Below are 21,939 nucleotides of genomic sequence, written 5' to 3' on the forward strand. Positions count from 1 at the left end.
CGCTACTGGAGAATTTGTTTGTTTTAAAAAAAAAAAAAAACGTTGTGACGATGATTGTAACGAATTGCATTAGGTAGCAAATAATGTTTACTTACCAGTTTTTTCCTTGATTTCGCAAAGCACCGAAAACAGAGCTGGCTTCATTCTGTGACAGTTCAACGTGTGCTTTCTGAAAATTGAGTCGTTCATGAGTCGCAGTTGTTTTTAATTTATATAAAACTACAAGCATAGTGTTGTAACATTTAATTGACCAAGTGCTGTGTTTACGTGACTATATGACATGTGTGTGTGCACACAAACAGCTGTTGATCTGCTACTCTGTTTACAAACAAACTGTTAAAATACTTGGACGATGAAACCGACTATCAAACCGACTATTTACATGGTTGATAAAATAATTAATGTGTATTTAAAATGCATTCAAAACATCCAGCAAATCACTTGGTCCTAATTAAAAATCCACCATACTTGTCAAAAGCAAGTATGTATTCATGCACCCAACATTTATAAATACAACAAAAAATGTTTAAATGTATACGCAGCACTGCAACAAACACACACACTCACACACATATACACACACACACTCGCACGCACAGCATCCAAAAACCACACAATGTAAGCAAGTCGCACTGGTCGAGAGAGAGTAGAGTAGAGTAGAGTAGATTTATTAGGCTAAGGACCAAAGGTCCATAGTAGCCTTAGCATTAAGTACATAAGATAAGTTTAGAGGACACGCAGGTCCAAGATACAAGATAGTCGCAGTTAATAGTATTGAAAGACATATAAGTAAAAGTATAATAAATACATAAAGTTAAATAAGTAATATATAATAATAATAAACAAAGAAAGCTAGAGAGAGAGAGACAGAGAGAGAGAGAGAGAGAAGCTACTAGCTGGGTCAGGAAGATCTTTTGCTCACCTTGCCTGAGCTTCGTCCAGGCTCTGATCGGTGATGTTCATAATCTGCTGGAGTATGTCACCAATGTCCTGCTTGCGCGCCTCGATCGCCTGGTCGGGTCCCTGGCCCGCCGAGCCGTCGACCGGGCCCATGTTCCCGTAGCCACCGCTGTTCTGGCCGCCCTGGCCCTGATTACCGCCCATCAGACCGACGTTTGAACCACCGTGTTGTAGCATCCTGCCAGTATCATCCATCAACCGGACGACGAGTCTGTGTGTTTTTGTGCGCGGGTTCAGCTACGCACGACGGGAGACGCTACTCCTCGCGCGCCGCGTCCGCTCGCTGGAATTAGCACTCGCACTCTACTACTGCTGTTGCTACTGCTGATGCTGACAACGCAGTGCACCACCTATATATATCTATATGTATATACCACCTAGGTGTACACCGCACACCAGGGAACACTATTTTGAGGTTATGCGCCTCTGACGATGGTGATGTTGTTCCTCTCTTTGTTTCCGTCTCCAGAGAATTGGCTTCGTTCTCTACACGGTCTACACTACAGTCTACACACTATACTTTTACACACACTACAGTTCGTACAGTGCATTAATCCCTTCGTTTTTGACGGTAGGCAACTTACAGGCAGGCCGCTTTTGGCTACACACATACATAAATATTATAAGTACGCTACGCGCTCCTCTCGTGAATTCGTGACTTACTCGCGTTTTGCTGAGCTAAAATATTTTTATTCGCGCACGATAAGTGTATGATGCACACATTTTACAAGAACTTATATACGAAGAGGCTTTTTTCCTCGCTTACACTCGCGGCTCGCGCGTACGTACGTACCACCACCCACATACAACGTATAGGTACTTCTTTGTATTGTATGTGATGCGTATAAATAGAGAGTACAGGCAAAGGTATATACAACAGTATTGGTAGAAACTCGTTTATAAGGTACTCTGTTTGCACTTTTTGCAATTCCTTTCGACGGATTGTCGCTACTTTACGTATACACTGAAAGTTTCAAGGTCGGTCGGGAGTACTTAGGAGTTAAAGTACTTTGGTATAGGTAAAGTACTTCCTACAGCAACAGTGGCTGCAGCGGCACAGGACAACAACAGCTCGCCACTATCGCCGACCTCGAACTCGAAGAGAAACACCGACGACCGCGTCACCCCGTCCACCAGACCCTATAGTCAAGATATACACACTTTGGTGAATGCGATTCGCAACTTCAGTTCAGAGTTTGAGTTTTGGAGCAGCTTACCCGGGAGCGCCTCCTGCTGAAAAGATAACTGCTACAACTATCTGCGGGTACAAGTGTGTATCCTTATCGGCTGTTGTCACTACAGAATAGATCGCTGATTAGCATCCCTTAATTCAAAAAAATTCTTACATGTTGCGAGCAAAGCCCTTTGATTTTTTATGAAAGATGCATTTATACACAAATTATCATATTTGGGAAACAAATGAACAAACATTTAAATAAATATTATGTCATTCTTGATAAATTTGAGGAATTTCCATTAAGAATTCAAAATGTCAAAAAAATTACATGTATTAAACTATACATTTAAAAATTTTTATTCCAGACTTATAAAGTGAGTTACTTAAAAACTTTTACTTTCTCCGTTGAAAGTCTTTTTTTTTTTTTTTTTTTTTTTAACATTATTTGATAAATAAGAAAAAAATTTCTTAGGAATGATTAGTAATGTACAATTATGTTAAAGTGTATTCAACAGTATTTAAGTTTATTGTAAAACTATTGCACTACATTAATTTACATTATTACAAGTTAAAACACAATTTGAAGCTTTTTAAAATTCAAATAGATACTTTTTTGGGGATGCTTCAATTTTTAATACTCTAAATTGAGTTTATTTAATTAAAAGTTGCAATATGAAACTTATCGTACATCATGTCAGTGTAAAAAAATAAAATAAGCAAAACTTTGAATACAATAATTTTTGATGACTATTATAATGTACTATACACGTTTATGTCAATTAATAAGCTGCTTCTTCCATCAATTTGGTGGGACGTAGAACAACTAACTTCTTTCCCTCAATATCTAATCGATCAAAACGTGATTCTACTCTAGTGGAGTCTTCAGGTGACTTGAAATACACAAAACAGTACCGAATGTTTGTTTTTGGTTCAATTATTACGTTACTGACTGCAAGTGGCTCAAAATTGTCAAACAAATGCAAAATATAAGCAGACCCATAATTGCATGGGATGTTTCCGACAACAACTTCCTGCGCATCCAGTATTGGCCTCGTGGAATCCTTAGATTTTACTAATTCAAGATCAGGCATTTCTTCTAGATTGGTCTCCTGTGTCATTGCATCAGTAGAATTGCCTTGTGAGTTTCTTGAATTGTTTGGTCTTGTCTGATTGTTAACATTAGAGTTCAATTTTTTCTTTAAATAATCCTTGTCTAAATTATTAGAATTATACTTTGGTTTGCTGTTAAATAAATGACTTGAATCTTTACTGTCCGATTTGTTAGGATTGTAACTTTCAGAGTCAGCTGCAGAAAAATGATTTTCAAAGCCATCGTTGTCATTTGGAGACTTAGGTGAATTTTTATTTCCATAATCATGTCTACAGTTCTGTTTACCTTTAGCATTAGAATTTCTTCTATTTTTTTGGCCACTATTGTTACTTTCACCATCTTTACCACTATTGCCAACATTTATATTTCGGTCCTCCCATATAGGTCCAGAATATTTTGTATTACAATCCCAGGACACATCATCTGACTTCTTAACTTTTACGTCATGATTAGAACATGCTTCACTCCTTGACCCATGATTCGATTGTTCTTGTTTCTTTTTACGAGGTTTTAGAAATTTGAAGTTTTCATTCTCCTTGTATGCTTCAAATGCTCTTTTAGCATCATCGTAACTCCTGAATTTAACAAACCGATAACCAGTTTCATCTCCAGCTGTCTTTACATCAAAACAACCAAATCGTTCAAAAAATCCTCTAATTTCTTCCAGCTCAAAAGCTTTGATATTTTGGAATAAAATATCGAATATTTTGTTATTTTCGTGTACATAATCATCGGAATCCATTTTTGAATCTAAAAAATTCACAGTTGTTAGTAAAATAATATGGCAAATGCCTACACTTAATATTTATAAAATGTTCTTAAAGGGTAGATAATAATAAAATACTCAAAATGTTTTTTGTAAATATGTGGCAATTTTATTACTGAGATATCAAAGCAATGCTCCAACACATGCAAGATTTTCTAACCTAAAAATATGTTTTTATTCATAATAAAGCTATTTTTACAACAAGAAAATAAATTTGTAAGGAAACGTTAATAAATGTTAGCAAAAATTTATGATAATCAAAATTAAACAAATCTAAATGGATTGCTTGTAAGAACTTACTAATGGTAAAAGTTAATACTAAGAAATTTTAAAAACACACCATCCATCACAAAGAAACAAAATGTGTTCTGGTCCTTATTGTAATATGCTTACTAGAATATTTAAATCTTTCTTTCACAAATGTTGGATCACAATCGATTTGGCCGTATGCATATATAAACAGAGTACTTATAATTGAGTAGAGGGTAGAGGAGAAAAAGCAAATACTTAAAAGAAAACAGTTTCCGTTTCTGGATAAATAAGAACACGTATACTTATGAGAGCCTCTTACCAAAAGTATATGGTCAGTGGACACGTGGATACGTAAATGCACAAAACTACTTCACCCTAATTACTGTAGTTTGTTCATAGGAATCGTATAAAGATAAGCATAAAGCAGTGGTACTTAGGTATATACCAACTTTAACTATAGAAAGCTAATCCCAACAATTTTTTTCTTTCAAAATTTCGACTTCATAATTATATAGGCAAGTAGTATTGGGTATGTAAAGTGAATCACTCCCAATCCAAACAGTCTAAACTCCGAACTCCGATTTTTCCGAATCCAAACACTTTAAGGGTGCGTTTCGAAAGTCAGATTCACCGCGTAAATGGCAACGCTGCTGTCACAGATCGTCACATAAGGTAAAGTGACTACTGGAGCTGAGGTCCGAAATGCCAAAACAAATCGTGATTTTTAGCGACGGTGTTAAGTATGGAAAAAAGCGCGATTTGTTTTGGCATTTCGGACCTCAGCTCCAGTAGTCACTTTACCTTATGTGACGATCTGTGACAGCAGCGTTGCCATTCACGCGGTGAATCTGACTTTCGGAACGCACCCTTAGGGGAGATAGGTAGATGACGCGCTATAACGATATATATATGTCACCATGTAGATGATAATATACTTATCATATAGACGCACATTAATGTTCATTTTCTAATCTATATATTATACATTATTTTTATTAAAAAAATTTTAATGTAGTTTGATACTTTTTAAATCCATATTCTATATGCACAATATAGAATTGCACATTTTTTTTGCAATATTAAACACATTCGACGTGACATGGTACCGGTGAAAAAGCAATACAGAGAAATATAACGAAATTATTGCGAAAAATCTAACTTTGTAGTGATTGGATCCAATGTAACTTAAAAAAAAAATCCAATAATATAATGAATTTTTATTGGTTGAAAATTCGGTAACCAAATCAAATATCGTCTGCTTCTCAAACTCGCATGTTAATTATCAATGTATTTTTTGTTTAATGACTTTCGCAAACATTAAGTTTTAGCGAATCGAATATAAGTATATTTTTATCACGTATAACAAATGTATTATATACCTACTAGTACGTACACCCCCTTTGGTAAACAAACTAAGTACTAAGTATATACGGTGTTTCAGCTGATCGCCGTGCCGGCAGCAGCGCAGATTTCGGGCAGATCCAGACAGATCAACTTACCATCGTCGTCAGAAATAATCTGTCTTTGCTTTGTTACCGCATGAGTCCCGTGGGTCTCGGTGAAGTGAAATTAAGTGTTGAAAAGATTAAAAAGTAAGTATATATAGATTAGTAGGTAAATTCAATATTTTTGTCGCCAGTCTGCCAATATCACAACTCAACATCTCAATAAAAATAACCCTTGCAGATCGCGCAGCACAGTAGTTAACCTTTCTACACGTAAGAAGCACGAAAATGGATGACGACGGACCACTGTGGTCAATGGACTCTGTTGGAAATTACTGGTTGATGTTCCCCAACAAACATGCTCTCGAAATTGAGGAAATACGTGAAATTTTTTCCGAGTTTGGCTACGTCAAAAATGTAACCCAAGCAGGCAACGAGAAGGGACTTCGATTTGTACAATTCACAACTTTGAAGGACACCGAGAGGGCCGTCGAGAACTTACAGGACCATCCGACTGTCAGCTTACGAAAGCATCGACCACAAAAAACAAACAAGAATAAAACAAACACTGCTAGTAATACTAATGTCAACAAAGATGTCAGATCGCCAAATAAAACTGATTCAGAGGAGGACTACAAAAAAAATTTGTTCCAGAGAAAAAACCCTTTACACAATAAGAGTGAACAGTTTAGTAGTGATTGCAGTTCTCAAGTTAGCAGTGAACAACAACCTAATGGCAATACTGAGTCGTTGTTGTTTAAAAAAATACACAATATTCCAAAAAGTATGGTTGATGAGAATTATAGCTTACAGGATTCATTTTTTTCTGCTAGGAGCTCGGCGTCACTTGATTCACTTGACAAAATTTTTACAAAACAGAAAAAAGTTTGTGCTCCTCTTTCTTCTCCAGAAGTAACAATGGATGATACTGCTTTGCATAATGACTCGATGAATAACTTTGTTGATAGTCTTGTTAGTGGTAATGAGAGTGATAAAATACCTGACCTAGTTACAAAAGTAAAACTTGTACCATCTTATCCTGTACTAGAAGCAGGAGAAGTTATAGTGGGGAACATTCATCCTCGTTATGGTGTTGGTTACATGTTGCACTTGTTTGAGAACTATGAACCAATTGCCATCAGTTTCATTAAAGTGACATCGAATTCTGAGCTCAGGTATTGCCATGTTTATTTTAAAAATTTACAAGACTCGATAAACGTTGAAGAAAATTTTGATAAGTACAAATTGGCAGGAAGAAATTTGATTGTGGCAAGGCCGAGTAGTTTATTGAAAGAGGCTCATCTTCGAAAACGATAAATTATAGCATTTAATTTATACAAATTATTATCAAGCCTTAAATGCGACGTATTTTGTACAATGAAGTAGTGGCAATGAATCGGTGATTTTGTTTATATTTTGAAGATTTTTTGCGATTGAATATTACTGTAATATGCATATATTGATCAACTGTAGAAATATACATCTTAATCTATTTAATAAAATGACTTATTTTAAAATTTCTAGAAAATTTTGTTTTCACCCCAAATGAAAAATCCATGAGGCTTAGCTGAGCTGAAAACTTATAATTAACTTACACATCTACAACATTTAGTCAAGTGGTGTGAAATAAGATTGTTTAAAGTCACAATAATTTATTAATAAATTTATTTTGTTGGTGATTTGAAAAAAACTCGCAATGTATACTAAAAAAAAAGTGTTTTTTTCAATTTAAACTTCAAACTGAATTTCTTAGATCGTACCATCTATGATTTATTGTGTTTACTACGCCGTTGTCACTAAAATTTATCTTCTGCTAGTTTTCTGCGCGCGCATTATGCATTTCTCCTCTGTGTCCTCTTTGCTCTTTTTCCACGTTGAACTTTTACGGTTAAGTTTAAGGCATATCTGATTACATAGCAGTGTTTACAAACAACAATCACCTTGTTTAACACGTGTGTCAACCAACAAAACATGAAATTAAAGATGGAAAAGCCGTTTAACAAAAAATTAACGAGAAAATTACTTGTGGAAGAGGATGGATTTATTTCTAAAGTTTTCGCTGGAATGCCGCTACCTGCACAAGAAATCGGTGAGTACATTCACAGAGATTAATCATATAACCTTCAATACTTCTAAAATTTTTAATCATTTATGTTAATTTTTAGTTGCCCTAAATCACGAGTCATTTTTACAGTACAGAAATAAATTTCAAAGAAAAGGTATGTTATGTTTTTTTTACCTAACTACAACAGAATTGATATTTTACTAAAATTAAAAAATTGTTTAGAGTTTGGAGAACCTCATAAGAAAGCCAAAAACTTTGAAGAATTGCAAGCTAAAATTGATGAATTAAAAGGCAAGAAACTGAATTATAAAGAAAAGCTTATGAAAAAAGGCTTAAAGAACAGGATTCAGAAAAAAGCAAAGAAAGATCAGAGGCAAAAGGACAAACAGCGAGCTAGACTGGAACAAAAGTCTGTTCAGGCGTCTCAAGCTCAAGGCAAAGAAGATGATGAGGGAGAAGATGAAAAACCTAAAATTTCAAAACCACAGAAACCAATATTCAATTCGCAGGGACACATGGTATTTAGTAAATTTGACTTTTCGGATATTGGGACCAAAAAGAAGCCTGTCAAGACTGAAAAAGATCCAAAAAAGCTTCTGGAACACTTGACTGAGAAGAAAAAAAAGTTAAAGGAACTCATACAGTCTGGTGATAAAGAAAAAGCCTTAGAAATAAAAGAAAAAGATGCTTGGAAGGCAGCATTAGCCAAATCTACGGGAGAAAAGGTATTTGTTCGTGTACACGCTTCTATGTACATGGATTCTTATTAATACGTTTTATGTTACACTTGTATTTTAATGTTATATTTTTTTTAGGTCAAAGATGATCCAGACCTTCTAAAGCGTACAATAAAAAGAGAAGAACAGAGGAAATTAAAAAGCAAAAGGAAGTGGGAAGCTAGAAATGAAAAAACACAGGCTGGTATCCAAGAAAGGCAACAAAAGAGATCAGAAAATATAATGAAGAGAAAAAAAGACGTGAAAAAAAATAAATTGAAAAAGGCATCTAAAAAGGGTCGCATAATTCCAGGTTTCTAGGGTAATTAAATCTTATATTTAATTTAGGAATTGAATTATAAATACCACGAAAAGTTGTTGACAAATTATTCTTTATTATAAAAGACAGGAGAATTCATGTAAATTTTTTTTTTTGTAAACTTTCTGATTTGTTAAAAAATACAAATATTTTTTATCAAGTTAATGAATGATTCTTTAGATTGTACATAACTCAATAGTGTAACTTTAAAAGAATATATGTATAGACGAATAACAACAACAATCATTTGCAATATTTAATATATACATTGTTATAGAAAACTTAATTAAAATAACTGTTTCGTAAAAGGTATTCTCTATTATAACTTTGAAGAAAGTTAAAAAAAACTTAACATCTTTGTTTATCAAGTTTGTAACAATCATTCGCTCTTACTCTGCTTTCATTCAAACCTAACTTATGTACATCTATATTTTGTCCAAGCAGTGGCACAGCCTGTTATATACAAATTTCTAATCAAGTTTCTCCCTATAAAAATGTTCTTTGTGCATTTTCTAGATTTAAAAAAGAAACTACTTTATCATGGACACTTTATTTTGGCGTATAAAATGTTTTTAATCGACTCTTTTGTATTCATCATGTAGGGCTGTGTGTTTACTTTCTTTTGAAATGTACGCATAATTGCCATATAACTATGTGTTTTATAAAATCATAAAATTCTGTTTAGGAAATTTGGAAAGAAAAAAATTTTTTTTAATAAAAGCTCTATTTTTACAAAATATCGTGGCATACGCTAAAAAACTAGTTTATACAATCCTTATGTATATCTAACATTTCAATTGAATGTATTTGCACTGGTGCAGTTTTTGTCACATCCAAGCTAGCGTTTGTAGTTGTAGGCCGTGAGTTTTGCTGGTACTTGGTAACAGCTATTTTGCGTGTTGAGCGGAAGCAAAAAGTTCGTAAGGTAAAAGTACCTATTCGTGAAACATGTCCCTATTATGAAAACTCAAGATTAAAAAATCATGAAAATTCTAATAATAAAAATAAAATATACTGAAGAATCTCTATAATACTACCGTATCAAATTAACAAAAATAGTAAACAATTTCAAACATTATTATATTGAAAAATATATTATTACGAATCCGGTTTTCATAATACGGACAGTTTGAAACATAATTTGCAATATGTGATGTTCCTATTTATGAAACGCACGAGCCCATTTAATTAACATGTAAATTTCATAATTGGGACTTGTGTCTCATAAATATGGACACAACTTTTTAGCTATTCCATAGTTATGGACATTTTAATCGTGTCAATATTTGCTTATAAAATTATTTTTTTACATCTAAATTTCATTTCAAAAATGTCAATTTGTTAGAAGAGCATAGCGCTTCTATTAAAACCAAAAATTATGGACATATGACTATTTTTTTATTTAACATTGGTCGATGAAACGTAACAATCGAAATTTGTATCCATAATACGTACTTTTACCTTACGTTAAAACCTGACTTGATTAGTCGGAGTAATTTGCATGCATACATTAATTTGAGATGATGGAGTTACACCACTTGTTTACGACATTCTTCTTAAATTTTACACATGCATAAACAGCTACACTTTTCGAGAGACCCTCAGTAAGGGAATTTTTGTTGTTTATTTTATATCGAATCGCGTGGGTGTGTCTTTTTGCGCAATCTTTAGAAAATATTTATATTAATTTAGTAGCAATAATTTGCTTAGAGCAACGTTACTTGTGTATTTATAAATAAAATACATACACATGCGTGCATCACACGTACATATTTTGTGAATTTATTTACACTTATTAAAAAATGTAAAGATTTAATCCATGTACGAGAAATTTTGTAGTCTTTTTCCACGAAGACATGGGTGTTACGGATGTTACATTTTTCTTAGTTTTCCTGTTACTCGGAAAACGACATCAATAATATCAATAGTTATCTTAAAGTATTGATTTCAGTAGTCGGTTGTTTGCTTCATAAAAAATAAAAACTTAAATAATAAAAAACGCCTCCACGCTCGTGAACGACAAAATCAAAAAAATAAATTCAAAATTGGGCAAGTGTTGGTCAAGTTCCTCAATTTTGCTTGACGATTTCCACTTACAAGTCTCTATTATGTGAAATTTCTCCAAAGAAAACTATAATATTTGTCTGACGCGTCCACGCATCACTTATAATTTATCGTGTTACCGCAGAAATCGTCAAAAGTGAAAATCACACTTGAGCACGTAAACATATATAAATCGTGTTAGAAACACGATGTACAGAGTGTAACGGTTGGCAAAAGCAACGACTACAGAAATGTCAAAGCCTCGTATCCAACCAATTTTAAGTATCACAAACGATACTTTTGCAAGTAATTATATTAATAACACCCCGTGGATGCTCTTTCACAAGATAATCACTTGATACCGATACAACCCAGTGGACAAATCGTGCTTGATCGAGTCCATATTACGCGCTTCGAAAAAAAAATCTTCTTGACCCTTTCTTCCAGTTATAGCCATCGGTACGACCAAAAAGACCTTAAAAAGCCTCGAATGGCATGTAGGTGTAATCCCTAAAACATAACTAATGAAATCAGGTGGATGAAGGCGCGGGAGCCGAGGGTTGTTCTTTCGCCAAAGTCGCGGGCAGCGACTCGTCTGCGACTGGCCGAGCTGATGTTGTGCAGGTCGGCTGCAGCCCAGACTGGAACTCACGTCAGTAGATGATCGGCAGATCGAGGACGAGGGCGCTTATGTATCCCGCGTCCGGAGCGTCCTGCTAGGTGTTCTCGAGCTCTGCCTCCCCGACCACGCTCGGATTCGTCAATGCGGTCCACAGCGGACTGTGGTCCGGAGGAACTGGCACCGCGTTCGATCTCGACGGCCGTGGCGATCTGCCACAAAGTAGAACCGATTTCAGTGCTAATGTACGGGATAGCCGTCTCATAGGTATAATTGGTGGAGTACACGTACCTGGAAATCGCCGGGGCCGAATGTTATTCGGGACTACTGAGTTCCACGGCGGTGCTCAGCTCGGGATCGGAGCGCTCCTCAAGCACAGTGTCCAGCTCCAATGCGGCGAACGCCCTCGAGCCTCTGTCGCCGCGGAGATTCACGGTCTTGGGGGGTTTCTCGATGCCGGCTGAAATTCGTGAGAAATTTCATTAGCTGTACCACCAATAGAGGAAAAACATTTTATTTAGAGTGGATGTCGAAGAACAAGGGGCTAGTGGATCGCGTGTATCAGGGATGACGTGCCCGTTAATGAAAATCTAGATGGACGATCGTTTTCGTACAAAATTATACGCGTCATATTGTACCTTCCAGGATATATTGGAAATAAAAGTTTTAAGCGCTTTGATGTGATTTTTTTCCAAATCCAGAGAAGGAAAATTTTTTTGTGAAATTTCTGGTGAGTGGAGCAGGGTATCACGTACAAAAAAAAAAGGGCGTATGTGCGTGTTATAAACGACGACTATACTAATGAACGACTCACCTAAGCGGTGCACGGGGCTGAACCTGACGAGACTGAGTGCCCCATGTTCGACGTCGCAGTTCCTTCGTCGGGCCCGGGCGCGGGCCAATTTTGCTCTTCTCCGCAGGCAGCATATGACCAGGAGCGCCAGGACCGGGAAACCGACGATGCAAGAGACTATGGGTATGATCACGCTTTCGGGGGAAACTGCAACAAAGCAAGGGTATGGCAGACGTTAGAGGTGTGTGGAATATAATTATTATAAAAAAAAAACAGGTGAGTTACTTGTTCGATAATTTTAGACGATATGGCTTGACATGTCCTAATGAAGATTTTTACATTACCTCGATACTTTACACGATTTTGTTATTCATCTTACGTTTGAATTAAAAATATGTATGTTATACAAACTGTCTTTTTTATTATTCTTTTTTGTTGTTATTACATGTACTTTTTAATAAAATGTATTTTTACGCACTCGATGAGATTAAGTATGTAGGTTTATATTACGCAGCATCGTGGAAATAGAAAAACTAAATTTGTCGGCTGAATAGGTTTTTACATAACACACCAAGTTTAATAAATTTGCGTGTATCATCAGAAATTTAAGCAAGAGCCGAGAAAATTTCGTATCAATTTGATAACGTCACGCGTTTACGTGCCTTATAAAAAAAGAATGCGATTGAAAACTCTTTTTCTATACTAAATTATTTGAGTGTATATACATGCATTTAATACACATTTTTTTTATTCAATATCATAATATAAATCATACATAGAATAAATAAACGTACAACATTATAATTTAATAGTGCAAAAATGTACGTCTAATGAGAGTTGTATGCAATTTTTATTTTAAATTTTTTTCCTCTTTAACTAAACGTATAAATTGTCTAAAGATATATTAATTAAACTGCTCTAGTTCCAACCTCACAGGAAAGTCGAGAACAAAAAGTGTGCGACAAAATCATTTCAAATCATATTTGACCAAATAAATATCAGACAAAAAAGTTGCTAAGGTCTAGTTCCGAAAATAAAAATGAATAATTGTCTTTGATTTTCACTGATCCAAAATAACTGCTACTTTGGCCGTAACTCTACTATTAACATAGTAACAGGCGTTTAAAATTTTCGATTATTATTAAGTTAAAATTTTTGAAATCTAAGCAATACTTATCATGGCTTCGTAGACGTTTGTATCGATACAGTGGACTACCTAGGAAGCTTATTTGACCGTATATTTGTCTAACAAAGCACTGGCTTAGGCTAAGATTACGAAAGAAATTTTTTTATTTTTTTTTTTATTTTTAATGATCCGAAAATATGGCTATTTTCGCTGTATCTCCATTATTTACGAAGTTACAGGCGTTTTAAGATTTCGATAATTTCAGAGCCCATTTTTTCTAAATCGAAGAACTATCATGGCTTCGAAGACGTTTGTATCGATACAGTTGACTACCTAGGGAGCTTATTCGACAATATATTTGTCTAACAAAGCACTGGCTCAGACCTAGATTACGTAAAAAATTTTTTATTTTTTTTTTATTTTTGATGATCCGAAAATATGGCTATTTTCACTGTATCTCCATTATTTACAGAGTTACAGGCGTTTTAAGATTTCGATAATTTCAGAGCCCATTTTTTTTAAATCAAAGGACTATCATGGCTTCGTAGACGTTTGTATCGATACAGTTAACTACCTAGGGAGCTTATTCGACAATATATTTGTCTAACAAAGCACCGGCTAAGGCCTAGATTACGAAAGAAATTTTTTATTTTTTTTTTATTTTTAGTGATCCGAAAATATGGCTATTTTCGCTGTATCTATATTATTTACAGAGTTACGAGCGTTTTAAGTTTTCGATAATTTTAGAGCCCATTTTTTTTAAATCAAAGGACTATCATGGCTTCGTAGACGTTTGTATCGATACAGTGGACTACCTAAGAAGCTTATTTGACCATATATTAGTCTAACAAAGCACTAGCTAAGGCTTAGATTACGAAAGAAATTTTTTATTTTTTTTTTCATTTTTAATAATCCGAAAATATGGCTATTTTCGCTGTATCTCCATTATTTACGGAGTTACAGGCGTTTTAAGATTTCGATAATTTCAGAGCCCATTTTTTTTTAATCGAAGGACTATCATGGCTTCGTAGACGTTTGTATCGATACAGTGGACTACCTAGAAAGCTTATTTGACCATATATTTGTCTAAAAAAGCACCGGCTGAGGCCTAGATTACGAAAGAAATTTTTTATTTTTTTTTTTTTATTTTTAATGATCCGAAAATATGGCTATTTTCGCTGTATCTCCATTATTTACGGAGTTACAGGCGTTTTAAGTTTCCGATAATTTCAGAGCCCATTTTTTTTAAATCAAAGGACTATCATGGCTTCGTAGACGTTTGTATCGATACAGTGGACTACCTAGAAAGCTTATTTGACCATTTACTTGTCTAACAAAGCACTGGCTAAGGCCTAGATTACGAGAGAAATTTTTTATTTTTTTTTATTTTTAATGATCCGAAAATATGGCTATTTTTGCTGTACCTCCATTATTTACGGAGTTACAGGCGTTTTGTGTTTTAGATAATTTCAGAGCCCATTTTTTTAAAATCGAAGGACTTTCATGGCTTCGTAGACGTTTGTATCGATACAGTGGACAACCTAGGAAGCTTATTTGACCATATATTAGTCTAACAAAGCACTGGCTAAGGCCTAGATTACGAGAGAAATTTTTTATTTTTCTTTTATTTTTAATGATCCGAAAATATAGCTATTTTCGCTGTATCTCCATTATTTACAGAGTTACGAGCGTTTTAAGTTTTCGATAATTTTAGAGCCCATTTTTTTTTAATCAAAGGACTATCATGGCTTCGTAGACGTTTGTATCGATACAGTGGACTACCTAGAAAGCTTATTTGACCATTTACTTGTCTAACAAAGCACTGGCTAAGGCCTAGATTACGAGAGAAATTTTTTATTTTTTTTTATTTTTGATGATCCGAAAATATGGCTATTTTCGCTGTATCTACATTATTTACAGAGTTACAAGCGTTTTAAGTTTTCGATAATTTTAGAGCCCATTTTTTTTAAATCGAAGGACTTTCATGGCTTCGTAGACAATTCTATTGATACAGTGGACTACCTAAGAAGCTTATTTGACTATACATTTGTCTAACAAAGCACCGGCTGAGGCCTAGATTACGAAAGAAATTTTTTTATTTTTTTTATTTTTAATGATTCGAAAACATGGCTATTTTTGCTGTATTTCCATTAATTACGGAGTTACAGGCGTTTTAAGTTTTTGATAATTTCAGAGCCCATTTTTTTAAAATCAAAGGACTATCATGGCTTCGTGGACGTTTGTATCGATACAGTGGACTACCTAGAAAGCTTATTTGACCATTTACTTGTCTAACAAAGCACTGGCTAAGGCCTAGATTACGAAAGAAATTTTTTATTTTTTTTTCATTTTTAATGATCCGAAAATATGGCTATTTTCGCTGTATCCCCATTATTAACGGAGTTACAGGCGTTTTAAGTTTTTGATAATTTCAGAGCCCATTTTTTTTAAATCAAAGGACTATCATGGCTTCGTGGACGTTTGTATCGATACAGTGGACTACCTAGAAAGCTTATTTGACCATTTACTTGTCTAACAAAGCACTGGCTAAGGCCTAGATTACGAGAGAAATTTTTTATTTTTTTTTATTTTTGATGATCCGAAAATATGGCTATTTTCGCTGTATCTCCATTATTTACGGAGTTACAGGCGTTTTAAGATTTCGATAATTTCAGAGCCCATTTTTTTTTAATCGAAGGACTATCATGGCTTCGTAGACGTTTGTATCGATACAGTTGACTACCTAGGGAGCTTATTCGACAATATATTTGTCTAACAAAGCACTGGCTAAGGCCTAGATTACGTAAGAAATTTTTTATTTTTTTTTTATTTTTAATGATCCGCAAATATGGCTATTTTCGCTGTATCTCCATTATTTACGGAGTTACAGACGTTTTAAGTTTCCGATAATTTCAGAGCCCATTTTTTTTAAATCAAAGGACTATCATGGCTTCGTAGACGTTTGTATCGATACAGTGGACTACCTAGAAAGCTTATTTGACCATATATTTGTCTAACAAAGCACCGGCTGAGGCCTAGATTACGAAAGAAATTTTTTATTTTTTTTTTTTTTTTAATGATCCGAAAATATGGCTATTTTCGCTGTATCTCCATTATTTACGAAGTTACAGGCGTTTTAAGATTTCGATAATTTCAGAGCCCATTTTTTCTAAATCGAAGAACTATCATGGCTTCGAAGACGTTTGTATCGATACAGTGGACTACCTAGAAAGCTTATTTGACCATATATTTGTCTAACAAAGCACTGGCTGAGGCCTAGATTACGAGAGAAATTTTTTATTTTTTTTTTATTTTTAATGATCCGAAAATATGGCTATTTTTGCTGTATCTCCATTATTTACGGAGTTACAGGCGTTTTAAGTTTTCGATAATTTCAGAGCCCATTTTTTCTAAATCAAAGGACTATTATGGCTTCGTAGACGTTTGTATCGATACAGTGGACTACCTAGAAAGCTTATTTGACCATATATTTGTCTAACAAAGCACCGGCTGAGGCCTAGATTACGAAAGAAATTTATTTTTTTTTTTATTTTTAATGAACCAAAAATATGGCTATTTTCGCTGTATCTCCATTATTTACGGAGTTACAGGCGGTTTAAGATTTCGATAATTTCAGAGCCCATTTTTTTTAAATCAAAGGACTATCATGGCTTCGTAGACGTTTGTATCGATACAGTGGACAACCTAGGAAGCTTATTTGTCCATATATTTGTCTAACAAAGCACCGGCTGAGGCCTAGATTACGAGAGAAATTTTTTATTTCTTTTTATTTTTGATGATCCGAAAATATGACTATTTTCGGTGTATCTCCATTATTTACGGAGTTACAGGCGTTTTAAGTTTTCGATAATTTCAGAGCCCATTTTTTTTTAATCGAAGGACTATCATGGCTTCGTAGACAATTGTATCGATACAGTGGACTACCTAGAAAGCTTATTTGTCCATATATTTGTCTAACAAAGCACCGGCTGAGGCCTAGATTACGAGAGAAATTTTTTATTTCTTTTTATATTTGATGATCCGAAAATATGGCTATTTCAGCTGTATCTCCATTATTTACAGAGTTACAGGCGTTTTAAGTTTTCGATAATTTCAGAGCACATTTTTTTAAAATCGAAGGACTTTCATGGCTTCGTAGACGTTTGTATCGATACAGTGAACAACCTAGGAAGCTTATTTGACCATATATTAGTCTAACAAAGCACTGGCTAAGGCTTAAATTACGAAAGAAATTTTTTATTTTTTTTTTATTTTCAATGATCAGAAAATATAGCTATTTTCGCTGTATCTCCATTATTTACGGAGTTACAGGCGGTTTAAGATTTCGATAATTTCAGAGCCCATTTTTTTTAAATCAAAGGACTATCATGGCTTCGTAGACGTTTGTATCAATACAGTGGACTACCTAGAAAGCTTATTTGACCATTTACTTGTCTAACAAAGCACTGGCTAAGGCTTAGATCACGAAAGAAATTTTTTATTTTTCTTTTATTTCTAATGATCCGAAAATATGGCTATTTTCGCTGTATCTCCATTATTTACAGAGTTACAGGCGTTTTAAGTTTTCGATAATTTTAGAGCCCATTTTTTTTAAATCGAAGGACTTTTATGGCTTCGTAGACAATTCTATTGATACAGTGGACTACCTAAGAAGCTTATTTGACTATACATTTGTCTAACAAAGTACCGGCTAAGGCCTAGATTACGAGAGAAATTTTTTATTTTTTTTTATTTTTGATGATCCGAAAATATGGCTATTTTCGCTGTATCTCCATTATTTACGGAGTTACAGGCGTTTTAAGTTTTTGATAATTTCAGAGCCCATTTTTTTTAAATCAAAGGACTATCATGGCTTCGTAGACGTTTGTATCGATATAGTGGACAAGCTAGGAAGCTTATTTGACCATATATTAGTCTAACAAAGCACTGGCTAAGGCTTAAATTACGAAAGAAATTTTTTATTTTTTTTTTATTTTCAATGATCAGAAAATATAGCTATTTTCGCTGTATCTCCATTATTTACGGAGTTACAGGCGGTTTAAGATTTCGATAATTTCAGAGCCCATTTTTTTTAAATCAAAGGACTATCATGGCTTCGTAGACGTTTGTATCGATACAGTGGACTACCTAGAAAGCTTATTTGACTATTTACTTGTCTAACAAAGCACTGGCTGAGGCCTTGATTACGGGAGAAATTTTTTATTTTTTTTTATTTTTGATGATCCGAAAATATGGCTATTTTCGCTGTATCTCCATTATTTACAGAGTTACAGGCGTTTTAAGTTTTCGATAATTTTAGAGCCCATTTTTTTTAAATCGAAGGACTTTTATGGCTTCGTAGACAATTCTATTGATACAGTGGACTACCTAAGAAGCTTATTTGACTATACATTTGTCTAACAAAGTAGCGGCTAAAACCTAGATTACGAGAGAAATTTTTTATTTTTATTTATTTTTGATGATCCGAAAATATGGCTATTTTCGCTGTATCTCCATTATTTACGGAGTTACAGGCGTTTTAAGTTTTTGATAATTTCAGAGCCCATTTTTTTTAAATCAAAGGACTATCATGGCTTCGTAGACGTTTGTATCGATATAGTGGACAAGCTAGGAAGCTTATTTGACCATATATTAGTCTAACAAAGCACTGGCTAAGGCTTAAATTGCGAAAGAAATTTTTTATTTTTTTTTTTATTTTTAATGATCCAAAAATATAGCTATTTTCGATGTATCTCCATTATTTACAGAGTTACAGGCGTTTTAAGATTTCGATAATTTCAGAGCCCATTTTTTCTAAATCGAAGAACTATCATGGCTTCGTAGACGTTTGTATCGATACAGTTGACTACCTAGGGAGCTTATTCGACAATATATTTGTCTAACAAAGCACTGGCTCAGACCTAGATTACGTAAGAAATTTTTTATTTTTTTTTTATTTTTGATGATCCGAAAATATGGCTATTTTCACTGTATCTCCATTATTTACAGAGTTACAGGCATTTTAAGATTTCGATAATTTCAGAGCCCATTTTTTTTAAATCAAAGAACTATCATGGCTTCGTAGACGTTTGTATCGATACAGTTAACTACCTAGAAAGCTTATTTGACCATTTACTTGTCTAACAAAGCACTGGCTAAGGCCTAGATTACGAGAGAAATTTTTTATTTTTTTTTATTTTTGATGATCCGAAAATATGGCTATTTTCGCTGTATCTATATTATTTACAGAGTTACGAGCGTTTTAAGTTTTCGATAATTTTAGAGCCCATTTTTTTTAAATCAAAGGACTATCATGGCTTCGTAGACGTTTGTATCGATACAGTGGACTACCTAAGAAGCTTATTTGACCATATATTAGTCTAACAAAGCACTAGCTAAGGCTTAGATTACGAAAGAAATTTTTTATTTTTTTTTTCATTTTTAATGATCCGAAAATATGGCTATTTTCGCTGTATCTCCATTATTTACGGAGTTACAGGCGTTTTAAGATTTCGATAATTTCAGAGCCCATTTTTTTTTAATCGAAGGACTATCATGGCTTCGTAGACGTTTGTATCGATACAGTTGACTACCTAGGGAGCTTATTCGACAATATATTTGTCTAACAAAGCACTGGCTCAGGCCTAGATTACGTAAGAAATTTTTTATTTTTCTTTTATTTTTAATGATCCGAAAATATAGCTATTTTCGCTGTATCTCCATTATTTACAGAGTTACGAGCGTTTTAAGTTTCCGATAATTTTGGAGCCCATTTTTTTTAAATCGAAGGACTTTCATGGCTTCGTAGACGTTTGTATCGATACAGTGGACTACCTAGAAAGCTTATTTGACCATTTACTTGTCTAACAAAGCACTGGCTAAGGCCTAGATAACGAGAGAAATTTTTTATTTTTTTTTATTTTTGATGATCCGAAAATATGGCTATTTTCGCTGTATCTACATTATTTACAGAGTTAATGGCGTTTTAAGTTTTCGATAATTTTAGAGCCCATTTTTTTTAAATCGAAGGACTTTCATGGCTTCGTAGACAATTCTATTGATACAGTGGACTACCTAAGAAGCTTATTTGACTATACATTTGTCTAACAAAGCACCGGCTGAGGCCTAGATTACGAAAGAAATTTTTTTATTTTTTTTATTTTTAATGATTCGAAAACATGGCTATTTTTGCTGTATCTCCATTAATTACGGAGTTACAGGCGTTTTAAGTTTTTGATAATTTCAGAGCCCATTTTTTTAAAATCAAAGGACTATCATGGCTTCGTGGACGTTTGTATCGATACAGTGGACTACCTAGAAAGCTTATTTGACCATTCACTTGTCTAACAAAGCACTGGCTAAGGCTTTAATTACGAAAGAAATTTTTTATTTTTTTTTTTTTTTTAATGATCCGAAAATATGGCTATTTTCGCTGTATCTCCATCATTTACAGAGTTACAGGCGTTTTAAGTTTTCGATAATTTTAGAGCCCATTTTTTTTAAATCGAAGGACTTTCATGGCTTCGTAGACAATTCTATTGATACAGTGGACTACCTAAGAAGCTTATTTGACTATACATTTGTCTAACAAAGTACCGGCTAAGTCCTAGATTACGAGAGAAATTTTTTATTTTTTTTTATTTTTAATGATCCGAAAATATGGCTATTTTCGCTGTATCTCCATTATTTACGGAGTTACAGGCGTTTTAAGTTTTCGATAATTTTAGAGCCCATTGTTTTTAAATCGAAGGACTTTCATAGCTTCGTAGACAATTCTATTGATACAGTGGACTACCTAAGAAGCTTATTTGACTATACATTTGTCTAACAAAGTACCGGCTAAGGCCTAGATTACGAGAGAAATTTTTTATTTTTTTTTTTTTTGATGATCCGAAAATATAGCTATTTTCGCTGTATCTCCATTATTTACAGAGTTACGAGCGTTTTAAGTTTTCGATAATTTTTGAGCCCATTTTTTTTTAATCAAAGGACTATCATGGCTTCGTAGACGTTTGTATCGATACAGTGGACTACCTAGAAAGCTTATTTGACCATTTACTTGTCTAACAAAGCACTGGCTAAGGCCTAGATTACGAAAGAAATTTTTTATTTTTTTTTTATCTCTAATGATCCGAAAATATGGCTATTTCAGCTGTATCTCCATTATTTACAGAATTACAGGCGTTTTAAGTTTTCGATAATTTCAGAGCACATTTTTTTAAAATCGAAGGACTTTCATGGCTTCGTAGACGTTTGTATCGATACAGTGGACAACCTAGGAAGCTTATTTGACCATATATTAGTCTAACAAAGCACTGGCTAAGGCTTTAATTACGAAAGAAATTTTTTATTTTTTTTTCATTTTTAATGATCCGAAAATATGGCTATTTTCGCTGTATCTCCATTATTTACGGAGTTACAGGCGTTTTAAGTTTTCGATAATTTTAGAGCCCATTGTTTTTAAATCGAAGGACTTTCATAGCTTCGTAGACAATTCTATTGATACAGTGGACTACCTAAGAAGCTTATTTGACTATACATTTGTCT

At 34.0% G+C, this 21,939-nt stretch overlaps 5 protein-coding genes across 9 annotated transcripts in view; 2 read left to right on the forward strand and 3 right to left on the reverse strand.

Annotated features, from left to right (window-relative positions):
• exd (PBX homeobox extradenticle) overlaps positions 1–2,093 on the reverse strand; it is a 28,015-nt gene extending 25,922 nt beyond the window's left edge. For both annotated transcript variants that reach the window (XM_023389856.2, XM_089593608.1), the window contains exons 1-2: positions 923–2,093; positions 96–169 (exon numbers count right to left, since the gene is read on the reverse strand). In XM_023389856.2, coding sequence (XP_023245624.1) covers positions 96–169; positions 923–1,155 — 307 coding nt within the window. In that variant the 5' untranslated portion in view covers positions 1,156–2,093. The remainder of the gene's footprint in view (positions 1–95; positions 170–922) is intronic.
• Positions 2,094–2,684: 591 nt separating this feature from the next.
• LOC106641019 (uncharacterized) lies at positions 2,685–4,878 on the reverse strand. 4 transcript variants are annotated; one of them, XM_089592948.1, is made up of 2 exons: positions 4,586–4,878; positions 2,685–3,998 (listed from the first exon to the last, which is right to left on the reverse strand). In XM_089592948.1, exon 2 carries the CDS (start codon positions 3,988–3,990, stop codon positions 2,917–2,919), a length of 1,074 nt encoding a protein of 357 aa, XP_089449074.1. In that variant the 5' UTR covers positions 3,991–3,998; positions 4,586–4,878; the 3' UTR covers positions 2,685–2,916. The 4 variants fall into 4 exon arrangements, with proteins under 4 accessions (XP_089449074.1, XP_089449075.1, XP_014210715.2 ...); XM_089592949.1 differs by lacking the exon at positions 4,586–4,878 and adding an exon at positions 4,408–4,569; XM_014355229.2 differs by lacking the exon at positions 4,586–4,878 and adding an exon at positions 4,355–4,398.
• Positions 4,879–5,742: 864 nt separating this feature from the next.
• LOC106641033 (uncharacterized) lies at positions 5,743–7,186 on the forward strand. Its single transcript, XM_089593128.1, has 2 exons — positions 5,743–5,858; positions 5,953–7,186. Exon 2 carries the CDS (start codon positions 6,000–6,002, stop codon positions 7,026–7,028), a length of 1,029 nt encoding a protein of 342 aa, XP_089449254.1. The 5' UTR covers positions 5,743–5,858; positions 5,953–5,999; the 3' UTR covers positions 7,029–7,186.
• A 400-nt stretch (positions 7,187–7,586) lies between these two features.
• On the forward strand, positions 7,587–9,119 carry Surf6 (Surfeit locus protein 6). The gene is made up of 4 exons (XM_014355247.3): positions 7,587–7,800; positions 7,877–7,930; positions 7,999–8,501; positions 8,592–9,119. The coding sequence occupies exons 1-4, from the start codon at positions 7,683–7,685 to the stop codon at positions 8,811–8,813; spliced, it is 897 nt and encodes a 298-aa protein (XP_014210733.2). The 5' UTR covers positions 7,587–7,682; the 3' UTR covers positions 8,814–9,119.
• A 2,537-nt stretch (positions 9,120–11,656) lies between these two features.
• Positions 11,657–21,939, reverse strand: part of LOC106641036 (uncharacterized) — an 80,687-nt gene continuing 70,404 nt past the window's right edge. Inside the window, exons 3-5 of the mRNA XM_089593330.1 lie at positions 12,288–12,473; positions 11,765–11,933; positions 11,657–11,685 (exon numbers count right to left, since the gene is read on the reverse strand). Coding sequence (XP_089449456.1) covers positions 11,788–11,933; positions 12,288–12,473 — 332 coding nt within the window. The 3' untranslated portion in view covers positions 11,657–11,685; positions 11,765–11,787. The remainder of the gene's footprint in view (positions 11,686–11,764; positions 11,934–12,287; positions 12,474–21,939) is intronic.

This window comes from Copidosoma floridanum, unplaced genomic scaffold (genome assembly GCF_036245765.1).
Source record: "Copidosoma floridanum isolate Cflo_tuat_1 unplaced genomic scaffold, Cflo_Japanese_pri ptg000019l, whole genome shotgun sequence".
Taxonomy (NCBI): domain Eukaryota; kingdom Metazoa; phylum Arthropoda; class Insecta; order Hymenoptera; family Encyrtidae; genus Copidosoma; species Copidosoma floridanum.

Excerpts from the sequence above, each read along its gene's own strand:
- Surf6 (XM_014355247.3), top strand. The coding sequence starts at position 7,683 with ATGAAATTAAAGATGGAAAAGCCGTTTAACAAAAAATTAACGAGAAAA. Across the intron at positions 7,931-7,998 it reads AAATAAATTTCAAAGAAAAG|AGTTTGGAGAACCTCATAAG; the intron begins GTATGTTATGTT and ends AAAATTGTTTAG. Across the intron at positions 8,502-8,591 it reads CCAAATCTACGGGAGAAAAG|GTCAAAGATGATCCAGACCT; the intron begins GTATTTGTTCGT and ends TATTTTTTTTAG.
- LOC106641033 (XM_089593128.1), top strand. The coding sequence starts at position 6,000 with ATGGATGACGACGGACCACTGTGGTCAATGGACTCTGTTGGAAATTAC.